Source organism: Loxodonta africana, chromosome 1 (assembly GCF_030014295.1).
Source record: "Loxodonta africana isolate mLoxAfr1 chromosome 1, mLoxAfr1.hap2, whole genome shotgun sequence".
NCBI classification, from domain to species: domain Eukaryota; kingdom Metazoa; phylum Chordata; class Mammalia; order Proboscidea; family Elephantidae; genus Loxodonta; species Loxodonta africana.
Genome location: NC_087342.1, coordinates 213,160,146 through 213,172,169, shown reverse-complemented (window position 1 = coordinate 213,172,169; position 12,024 = coordinate 213,160,146). Strand labels below are relative to the sequence as shown.

General features: G+C 38.8%; 1 protein-coding gene across 13 annotated transcripts in view; it reads right to left on the bottom strand.

The window, feature by feature from the left end:
- UTRN (utrophin) overlaps positions 1-12,024 on the bottom strand; it is a 616,684-nt gene that overhangs the window by 435,099 nt on the left and 169,561 nt on the right. For all 13 annotated transcript variants that reach the window (XR_010323082.1, XM_064291826.1, XM_023551169.2 and 10 more), the window contains 5 exons: positions 11,469-11,576; positions 11,014-11,193; positions 9,563-9,732; positions 5,500-5,623; positions 3,380-3,467 (listed from right to left, as the gene is read on the bottom strand). Coding sequence is in view for 12 of the 13 variants with exons in the window: in XM_064291826.1 (XP_064147896.1) it covers positions 3,380-3,467; positions 5,500-5,623; positions 9,563-9,732; positions 11,014-11,193; positions 11,469-11,576 (670 nt within the window). In the remaining variant the exon portion in view is untranslated. The remainder of the gene's footprint in view (positions 1-3,379; positions 3,468-5,499; positions 5,624-9,562; positions 9,733-11,013; positions 11,194-11,468; positions 11,577-12,024) is intronic.

Here is a 12,024-nt window from a genome sequence, read left to right as displayed (position 1 = left end):
TGGTGGTGGTGTTTACTTTTTTAATGACTTTCTTGGACAAAAGCTGTCCAAAAATTCCGCCTATTCAGATCAATGCCCCCCATTTCCCAGCTTCCTATGCCTATATCATAAATGTTTAATAACAGATAGGTCTTTTAAATAGAATCAGAGTTCTCTAATGAATACATTTAGGTCCTACTAAAGATTTTTTTTAAAAAAAGGTGATGCAAAATACAACAGATTTTTATGAAATTAGACAAGGGTACATTAGGTCACAAGCTTATTACCGTATTATAAAACCACACCCTATATATTCCCCAACAGTGACTTGACCTTTCCAAGTGTCCTTTCCCATGAGTTCAATTTCCTGACATCTTTTAGGACCTGCCTATTCATACCGCGATCTTATCAAGCAAAAGCTATACTCAGCTAGTGGGAGTTCCCTCACTTTCTAGAAGAGGAAACAGAGGGATTATGTGACTTGCCCAAGGACACAAAGCTAGAAAAGGGCAGGAGAACCCAAGGTCTCAGATTTTCCAATCTGCTACTATTCTCAGTGTCATATATCACCTCTTATGACCTTCTCCCCTAGATAGTCTCCCTCCTCCCTCCCCCACCCAACCATCAGTCTTAGCACACTCATTCTGCCACAACTACTAAAAGCTGGCAGAGAAAATGGTGATCAAGTCAGCAGGCAAGCTCTTGAAGTTACCCTACATTCTCACCAGACAAGAACTGAGTCCCAAGGTATCTACAAAGTTGCGGTAAGGAACAAAGATCTACAACTGTTTAACTGGCGTGAATTCATTAAGCAATTTATTAAAATTACTGAAGGCATCAGCATTTCAAGAGAAATTACAACGGCCCTGAGTCTCTGGGTCTCTTCAAGTAAATACTTGAGAGAATAATCTCAAAGTGGGGTGTCCACACCCAAAGGTAACTAACAGTCCCCTAGATGGGGTTTTTAAATAAAATACTATTTCTACTGATCTTGTTTTTTTAAAAAAGAAAGAAATTCAGCTTTACTTATAATTAATACACATATTGGCAATAGTACATTTGCATAATTTTAACATAAATAGGCATATACTGGGGTACCTTCTCATAATCCTTTTCCTAATACACAAAAATGTTTAAAAGGATGAAAGCAAAATAATCTAAGTTTTTTTAAAAAATCAGAACAGTGGTTTCCTAAGGGGAGGAAGGGTGACTGATGGGAAAGGAACACCGAAGAACTTTCTGAACCAAAACCCAAACCCACTGCCGTCGAGTCGATTCCGACTCATAGCAACCCTATAGGACAGGGTAGAACTGCCCCGTAGAGTTTCCAAGGAGCACTCGCCTGGTGGATTCAAACCGCCGACTCTTTGGGTAGCAGCCGTAGTACTTAACCACTGCACCATCAGGGTTTCCAAGAGCTTTCTGAGGAGATGGAAATGTTCTAAAGAGTGATAGGTATGTGCAGGCTACAAAGGTGTAACTGTTTGTCAAAACTGCATAACTAAGTTTAATACATTTCAATGTAAGTAAATTTTACTTCAAAAAAAAACTGTAAAAAACATAATAGTAGTCATAACAACAATCAAGGGGATGAGGAGTAGGGAGGCATAGATAATTCAAGAATTGCAGAATATTGTTAATTATGAAGTAATTGGTACAAGGAGCTTCATTATATTATTCCATATGCTTCGTATATGTTTACAGTTTCCACGATAAAAAATTAGAAAATAAAGATGTTGGACACTCTTGTTTTGCAGACTCTTGTCAAAGTGATATTCATAATCCTGCCTTAGGTACGTGTGACTTTTATCAAAGAGAACTACAGCAGACCTCTACAGCAGTTACTATGACTAGAATTAGAAGTAGGCTTACTAAAAATGTCTTTGCAGGCTACACCAAAGAGAGAATCATATGCACAAATGCAGACCAGTAATATTAATATCTAGACTCATCTGGAGCACAGAGGGCTACGGGAAAAAAAAAAAATTCTAGTGTGGGTAAAAATCTCAAACACAAGTAACACCTTCTCAAATTTATTTTAAAAATTCCTGTAGGGAATTAATGAAATGCACTGCAAGTGACTAAGAATCAAATAACTTTAATGAGTTTATCGCAATACAGCATATTTGCAATGTTGCCAAAGTAGCTTTCTCATGCCACCTCATCCAAAAAATATCCCCAGTGCGTAAATCTCAGGGTATGAGATTTTAAAATCTTGTACACCAGAGGATTTTTACCATTCTACTGAATTATCAGAGTTTTAGGTTCTGACCCCCATACAAAAGCAGAACAACTTTGCTTTTACCCATTTTATATAATCACTCTCTGCATAAGATTTCATTTGGGAAAAAAAAAAAAAAGATTGTGCTGCCTTAAAAAAAGGGTTGAGAAATGCTTTTCTAGCAAAAGAGAGTTGTTGTTGTTGTTGTGATTGGGTACCGTCGAGTCAGTTTCAACTCACAGTGACCCCATGTGACAGAACAGAACTGCCCCATAGGGTTTTCCTGGCTGTAATCCCTAAGGAAGCAGATTGCCAGGTCTTTCTCCCACAGAGCTGCTAGGTTTGTTAAAATAAATATCTGATTTTTGAATTGTAAATGTTATTCAGTGATACTACGTAAAAAAATTGTCTTATTAAATTCAGGGACCTTGGGGACCATGGTCTCAGGAGACATCTAGCTCAACTGGCATAACATAGTTTATAAAGAAAACGTTTTACATGCTACTTTGGTGAGTTGCGTCTGGGGTCTTAAAAACTCGTGAACAGCCATCTAATATACTCCACTGGGTCCCACCCTGTCTGAAGCAACGGAGAAAAAAAAAACCAAAGACACAAGGGAAAGATTAGTCCAAAGGACTAATGGACCACAACTACCACAGCCCCCATCAGACTGGGTCCAGCACCACTAGAAGGTGCCCAGCTACCACCACCAACTGCTCTGACAGGGATCACAATAGAGGGTCCCAGACAGAGCTGGAGAAAAATGTAGAACAAAGTTCTAACTCACAAAAAAGACCAGATTTACTGGTCTGACAGACACTGGAGAAACCCCAAGGATACAGTCCCCAGGTACCCTTTTAACTCAGCACTGAAGTCACTCCAAAGATTAGACAGGCCCATAAAACAAAACGAGACTAAATGGGCATACCAGCTCAAGGGCAAGGACAAGAAGGCAGGACGGGACAGGAAAGCTGGTAATGGGGAACCCAAGGTCGAGATGAGGAGAGTGCTGACAAGTTGTGGGGTTGGCAACCAATGTCACAGAACAATATGTGTATTGTTTAACGAGGAACTAGTTTGCCCTGTAAGCCTTCATATAAAGTAAAACAAAAAAAGGATAGTAATAATAAAAACAATTCTGACCACCTTCCCCAAAAATTAATTAATTAAGGGTCTTACCTTTTCTCATTTGCTCCAAAAGGATTTGTCCGGTTTGGCTTAATTCATCCAGTTTAGGGCTTCTTTCTGTCTGTTCTTTTTCTAATTCCTGAAAATAAACTCCCAATATTAGAATATTGCAAACTATCTCCTCTACATAATGTTGACGGTATTTTAAGTTTATCTCTCTAATAAGCCTCCCACATTCTTTTTAGGTACTTCAATGAAAGTTTACCAAAGAGAATATTAAAATACTAATCTGTACAATTCCAGTCTATTCTCCAGAACCCTAGAGATGAATAAACCTGAAAAGGTAAATTCAATCAAATGATGATCACAAACCCACAGCAACTATAAAACCTGGGTTTCTTTTATGAGAAAAATAATTCTACACTGTAATTACGAGGGGAAACAGTTAAAATTGTGTTTGAAATCTAAGATATCCGTTCACATGTATAACCCAAGTATATGCCACACCATAAAAATAACTGTGAACTTTCTCCAGAACTTTTCATCACCCCAAATAAAAACACTGTACTCAATAAGCAATAATTTAATGAGTTCTGGAAATAAATAGTAACGATGGTTATACAATTGTGAATGTACTTAATGCCACTGAAATGTATACTTAGGAATGATAAATGTGGTTTATGTATATTCTACCATAATTAAAAAAAAAAAATGGCCGTCACCTGATCGGATTTACGGTTTAGGAAGCTCACCCTGGCACAGACATCAAGGCACTATAACCGTTTAAGGAGAGAACGGCAAACAGTGGCAAATGCTGCAGAGGAAGCTGGTCTGACGAGAACTCAAATATATTCTTTGGATTTGGAAGCCAAATGTGAGTGATGACCTCAATAGGAGCAGTTCCAGTGGAATGGTAAGGTAGAAATCAGTCTAAACTTCTCATCTAAACATTCAAAGTTGGCCAGGGCCTGACCTCTAATCACCTCTCCAACCTTAACTCTCTACTATTTTATACACACGCCAAGCACTAAATAAAATAAAATATTTGTTTCACAGATCACACTACATTTGCCCATCTCCATGCCTCTGTTTTCGGATTCCCCCTGTCCGGTGTGCCCACCCACTCAGCTGGACGTACCATCCTCCTTCAAGTTCCAGCTCAGCACCTCCTGGCCTGTGAGGTAGAGGGCTTCACTACTATTCAGGGACAACCGCAATCCTGGTCTCCTCTCAGTTTCTACAGTAGCTACCAATTCCTTACTTACATCACAGACACTCATGCACATCTTGTGTTTTTTAACTGTTCTCCAAGCTCTTGGAAGACAATTTCCACTGCTGATACATAAGCTCACACGGACTTGCACAAGGTGTCCAAAAATTTCAAGAAAGGATGAAAAGTGACTTAATGAACCTCAACAACACAGAAGTACTCAATCTCCTGTCCTAATTTTCAGTCACACACATAAGGGTACAAAGTAATGGAGCTAAGACTCCCTACACTCTCTAATGCCAAAAGCCAGATGTCGTGGAGTCAGCTCCAACTCATGGTAATCTCACGTGTTTGTCAGAGTAGAACTGTGCTCCATAGGGATTTTATTTTTTAAAACTGTGTCTGTTCTCTGAAGAGAATATATTGGAAGAGTTTTGAGATTTGAAATGGTTCATTGTATTCAGAAAGCAAAAAACCTTTGGCATACACAAATTCATAAATTATTAGGTACCAGATTGGGCAGATATGGAGTCCCGGTGGTACAGTGGTTAAGAGCTTGGCTGCTAACCAGAACGTCAGCAGTTCAAATCCACCAGCCACTCCCTGGAAACCCTATGGGGTAGTTCTATTCTGTCCTATAGGGTCGTTATGAGTCGGAATCAACTCTATGGCAACTCTAAGGTACATCTAACTAGTAACACATACTAACTGGATTGCCCTAGGAAGTGTTCCTTCCTGCACATTTCACTGGCTAAGGAAGAAAACAAAACCCTCCTCCACAATGGATCTTACAAGAGCTAGCTCAAATCAATGTGAAATTTACTACAATGCTCTAAAAGCTAGCTTATGGCCACATTTATTTTGCAGGAAGCTTTTAGATACCATCACATCTCTATGCCAATATCAAATCTAGCCTAATAAAATATTTTTTTCACTAGGATATAATTGTTTTATGTTTTACCTTCAGCTTCTTTTTCAGTTCTGAAGTCTCTTGCATCTTTTTATATTCTTTTATCTCTGTTGTCTGAATGGCAGTCTTGGATTTCAAAATCCAGTTCAGCAGCTCCGCACTTACAGCATCAAACCTGATTTAAGATTCAGATGTTACCACTATCATTAATCTCCTTCTACTGTTACACTTGGCTCAAGGACCAACCAAAACACCCACCAGGTATGTGTTTTTAAATACTCCCCAAAATGGTAACCCAGAAATATAGAAACCACACAAAATATTATAAAATAAGATCATACAATTAAAAATATGAAGACATATAATATTGCAATGCTAATAAATAAATAAAATTTTTCTAAATTTTATAAGAAATTACTTTTATTTTCATAAACTGGTGTGGACAACGAAAACCAAGCATGGTAAGATGATAACAGAAAAGAACAAGTACAAACATTCCTAAAGTTAATTTATTCTTCCACTCAATATGTAATGACTAAGCCTACAATATGCCAGGCACTGTGCTGGGCTCATGATATGAAAATGAACTAGACACAGTGACAGTCTTAAGGAGTTTTCAGTCTAGTAAGGGCTACAGAAGATGACAGGTGGCAACCAAAGAATTTACTAGGTGCTAAGTGCAGGAATTCATCGGGGGGACTCCTAATCCAGTTAGGAAGGGATGGTTTCCTAGAGAAGAGCAGCATGGTGCGTAGGAGTTTTCCTGGCAGAGGAAGTACAAAGGAAGGATGACCACGCTTTACAAAATGCAATTAGTTGGGGGTTGCTAGACTAGCAGAAAAAAAAAAAAAGGCAGGAGGGGTGATTGACAGGCCAAGAATCATACGGACCAGTTACCAGACAGTCTGCAGAATACATGAAGGACTTTGGGCTTAACTGACCGGCAATTAAGAGCCAGCGAAGGGTTTTAAACATGAGATAAAAAAAAAAAACTGTTGCCATGGAGTCAATTCCTACTGATAACGACCTGAAGGACAGAGTAGAACTGCCACATACAGCTTCCAAGGCTGTAATCTTTATGGAAACAGACTGCCACATCTTTCTCCCATGGAGCAGCTGGTACGTTCAAACCACCAAGCTTTTGGTTAGCAGCTGAGCGCTTAACCACCGCACCACCGGGGCTCCTTATTGACCATATACCAGGTCCTTTTCTAAGTGCTTTGTACATATTATGAACTCAGGGGATTCTCACAACAACCCTATGAATTATGTACTATCATTATTCTATTTTAGAGATGAAGGGATTGAGCTCACAAAGCTTTTATAACCACCCAAGGTCACAAAGGCAATAAATGGTAGAGCTGGGATTCAAACCTGGGTGGTCTCCTACCTATATACTCTTACCTATATCCTACCCACAAGGCTTCTCAAAAAAATTTCTGAGTACTTTAAGCAGCAACATAGGTGGTTGTTGTTGATTCTTTTCAGAAACTTCACTTAAAATGTTTCTAGTGAATTACAAACATTTGTCTTTTCATCAAGGTAAATTTTTCTTGTATTATTTGAGGGATTTTGTGGCACTCTAGAAAATACCCAGGGGTCACAGTATCGCTCAAACAGTGGCATACTTCTCCAATCATCTTAAAAGCAGAGTTCTATTTAGTCTTTCAAAGAGGCACTCCCTCAGAAATCAAGCATTTGAAATGACCTTGGAGACTCAGTCGATTTCTGCCTTTAATATGAGCCAAGAGTGAGGCGGCAGCTACAAAGCATCAGTGATGTCAGGCTGCATTAACAGACATCCAGCTTATAGGAAATGAGTGCCCCACTATACCTTGAGCTGCTAAAAACCACCACCAGCAGTACCAATAGAGAGGAAAGGGAAACAAGCCATCATTTATTAAGCAAGTATTATAAACAAAGCACTACACGAAGCAGCTATTTGAGGCTCATGACTAGTGTACTCAGGCACTACATTTCAAGACAAGCTAATAGTGACTTCTACAGCAGACTGAAGATATTAAAGGGTCTGGAAACCATGTCACGTTCTTAATCGTGGTTAAGAGCCCTCTGGATTTTATGACAATAGAAATTGGAATACGAAAGCTATCCTCAAATACCAAAGAGGTACCATGAAAAACAAAGGTGATGTGACTCTATATTGCTCCAGAAAGCAAAACTAGCACACAGGTGTTGAACTTTAAGGGGGCAGAGTTCGACTATATAAAAAATAAGCTTTCTAATAATGAGATTGAACTGTTTTTTACTATAATAAACTGATGTGCTCAAATCTCTATTTGTGCAGGAATTAAGCAAAGGAATCTTTGCTATAGGCTGAGTTACTGCGGCACTCACACTGGTTGTCCACCCAAAAGACACCCCCCCACACACACCTCTCCTTTGCTGTTTGAGCACCCCGGACCACAACGACAGAGACTGAAAATGTTCCTGCACCCAGGGTGTGGTCCAGTGTTTGAATCCTGGCCAGTGACACAAGAGGGCAAGTTTGCTGAGGTCTTCTGAGAAAGGCCTTTCTCCCTGATTTAAAAAAAAAAAAGGGACAAGTGTAGGAAAACCGCCCTTCCTGCCTAAAAACCAAGTTATGCAGGGAGGTAATGCTGAGTGCTCCCGCAGCAGCTTGGACCATGAGACAACAAGCCTGAGAGTGAAAGTCAGCACACCGAGGATGGCGGAGACTAAAGATGGTGAGATGCTGAGCCACCATCCCACTCAAACAACCCTACCTCCAGACTTCTCGAAATGTGAGATAATAAACAACTTTATTACTGAAGTCACTTTGGGTACGGCATTGCAGTAGAATTCACCCTATACAACACGGCTGTGTTGAAATTAAGATTTACCGTTATGCCCCCTAGGCTTTACAAGCTTCCATGCTTCCAAAGGCACAAAGTCAGCACTGAAGAGACACGTACAGCACAGTGCCTGGCAGACAATGAGAACATGATAACACGCTAAAATTAACATCAGAAGCAGCTTCCTCCTATGAGGCCTTGGCTCCAAAGGCAAAGGGTTTCTACAGCCAGGGTTTCTACCACCTCGTTACCAACAGGAAAATCATTTGGGAACACCGGAATCCTGCCCAATCTAACAAAAATGAAACAGGGGAGCATACCATTTTCACTCAGGTACAAAATAATTACCCATTTATGTAAAAGTTGGGATTCTATTATTAAAATAAATAAATAAATAAACACTGCCGTTGAGTCGATTCCGACTCATAGCAATCCTATAGGACAGAGTAGAACTGCCCCAGGGCAGACCGCCATATCTTTCTCCCATGGAGCAGCTGGTAGGTTCAAACCACCACCTTTCCTTTAGCAGCTGAGTGCTTAAGCACTGCATCACCAGGGCTCCTTCTACTATAAAAAGGGGGAGAATGACAGTATGACTCAAGGGCCATTTTAAGGATTAACTGCTATGGTGCATTTAAAAGGTACAGTACCTGGCAGACAGGGAGAGCCTAGCAGAGAACCTGACATTAGTAGAAGTTCAATGTAGGTTAGCTGTTATTATTCTTATTATAAAGAGTCTGGGTCTTCTTATATGCCATTTATGAAAAAAGACATTTTATGCCAAAAATGGATCTTATAAGCCAAAACAATCTGTTAAAGAATCTGAAAGGTAAACTAATGAAAGAAAGAAAGCATAAAAAAGACTATCAGGGAAAATAAAGCAAAAAGGAATTACTCTCTGAGCTGGGTTTTGCTTCTTTTTTTTTTTAATAAGAAGACTGACAAAGAATAAGGAGATCTATCGAAAGCAAAACTGTCAGAGTTGTGAATAGTGAACAAAAAAGTAAGTGAGGGATCATGGCTGATTGTATCATTCCAAGGCAAAGGGAAAAGGAAAAAAGTTTCCATCACACAGTTCTCCACACAGAATACAGAACAAATAAAATTCCTGAAGACAATTGAGATGCTTCGCTACTGGGAAGTAGACTATTCAGAAGATTTGGGTGCAGCTGAGTGGTTTAGTAGCTGGATTTGCATAATAATAATAGCTGTGTCTAAATTTGCATATGATTCATGAGTAGTACAAGATAAGTGCCAATTACTGCAATATTGGATTTGGAAAATTCTATATCCATTCTCACTTTTTCTTAGCTTCCATATCCACGTGGATCTGTCTCTTCTTTGGGGGAGGAGGAGGAGGCAGCTCTTGCTTAGACTTTTTTGTCGTTACTTGTTCTCTTATGCGAACAGTCTCCAAAAGGTCCTTCTGCGGAATCTGGGACATCCCCAGCTTTGCTACAGCTTGAGTCACCTGAAATGAAATTGAACCAAAGCTGTCATTTTTTAATGACACCATTATGGGGATATAATTTACATATTATAAAACTCTCCCTTTTAAAGCGTACAATTCACTGAAACATTAGCATAGTCACAGAGCTGTATAACCATCGCCACTATCTAATTCCAAACATTACCATCACCCCAAAAGAAATCCTGCGCCCGTTAGCAGTCACTCCCCATTTCTGACACTCCCCCAACCTGTGGCAACCACTAACCTACTTTCTGTATCTATGGATTTGCCCATTTTGGACATTTCATATAAGTGGAATCATAAAGCATGTAATCTTTTGTGACTGGCTTCTTTCACTCAGCGTAATGTTTTCGAGGTTCATCCATGTTGTGTTAGAGCATCATTCTTTTTTACTCCTGAATAATATTCCTTTGTATAGATATAGCATATCTTGTTCATCCATTCATCAGTTGATGGATATTTGAATTATTCACTTTTGGGCTATTATAATTAATACTGCTATGAACATTCATCTACAAACCACAGTTTTATTTTGTATAAAAATGACTAAAATATTTTTAAGATGCTTAAACAACAGATACATATCTAAGTGTTACCATTTACTATTATAGGTAGAATTGTGTTCCACAAAAAGGTTTCTCAAAGTCCTAATCCCCAGGTACCTGTGAATGTGACCCTTGGAGGTAAGATCTTTGAAGATGTAATTACTTAACATGAGGTCACACTGTAGGGTAGCTCAAAATCAGCGGTGTCCTTAAACAAAAAGATGAGAAGAGATACAGAGGTGGAGAGACAGAGAGGAAAGACAGCTATGTGAAGAGGGAGGCAGAAATGACAGTTATGCTGCCACAAGCAAAGAACACCTGGGGCTACTAGGAGCTGAAAAAGACAAGGATGCTCCACTAGAACCTAGGTAGAGAATATGGCCCTGTCAATATCCTGAATTCAAACTTCCGCCTCCAAAAATATGAGAGAATACATTTCTGTTGTTTTAAGCCACTGAGAAAGCAGCAATTTGTTAAGGCAACCATAGAAAACCAATACAGTTACTAAGGATTATATTCCTGGATACCAATCAATTTTTAAAAGATCTATTAAATTTTATTTTAGAGAACTAAAGAAGATTTTCACTTGGCAAGTTTTCAATTTTACAATAAACCAGGTATAAGAACCAAGTTTTTAGTTCACCTGCTACTCTTTTATTTCATAATTAGTAAAACCAACCCAAATACTTTAAATTTTTACACAATGGCACAACATATTATTCAAATTGAAAGATACCTGGTTGGAGGAATCTTCTAGTCTCTGAACTAGAGAATCCCATCTCTGAGTCAGTTCCTCTGAGTCACTGTTGATCTTCTTAGATGCCTTGGGATTATCAAGTAATTGACCCACATCCTGGCCAATTTCACTTAACTGATCCAGTGCTTGACGCTTCATTTCCATGTCTTCTTTCAAAATCTAGTATTTCAGATATGTATTAGATGACTTCCCTTTATCTTCCTGTTCCCCAATTGGAAAATATAAACTTGTATATTTTACAGTAAAATTAACATGACATACAGTTCACTAATGCTAAACTCTAAGACCCCTGCTTTTAGATCTTCACATGGTACCATTCTTGTGTTAGCTAGGTAATGAGCCATACTCTGTATTAACTAAATTGTATCCACGCCACTGAAAACACTTAAAAATAACGAGCTTATGATATGGACACTGACAATGACATCACTTACAGCCAGCCGTCGAATACTGATGCTTAGTTCCTTCTGGTCTTTGAAGTTACTCGTCTGGACTTTATTTAAAGCCTCTTCTTTTTCAGTTAGCCAAGCTTTCAACAAGCACTACAAATAATAAGAAAAATTAGAAATATATGGGGAATCATTTGGAAATTCAATTTAATCAAGCTCAGAAATCTCTAACTTTTATTTTGTTAAAGGCTTCGCCTTTACCTGGGGATAAAAAGGATCTCAAACACCTAAGTCTGAGGCATGAATGACCCAAAGACAACTTCCTTTAAAATATTATCCCTCTTGGATTTGAAACAGATCAACGTAACATTAGCCCCATACCTGGGTAACTAAGCCTAATTCCCAGGAACGTGTGTGATTTTAAAAGGCTAAAGTCAACTATTCACGCCTTCAAAAAATCCTATTATTACTCTCTAGAATTTTTTTTTTTTTTTTTTTAGAAGCGGAAGAAAAGCCCTGGTGGCACAGTGGTTAAGAGCTCGGCTGCTAAAAAAAAAAAAAGCAAAAGGTAAAACAATTTGAATTCGCATGAAACTGCTCC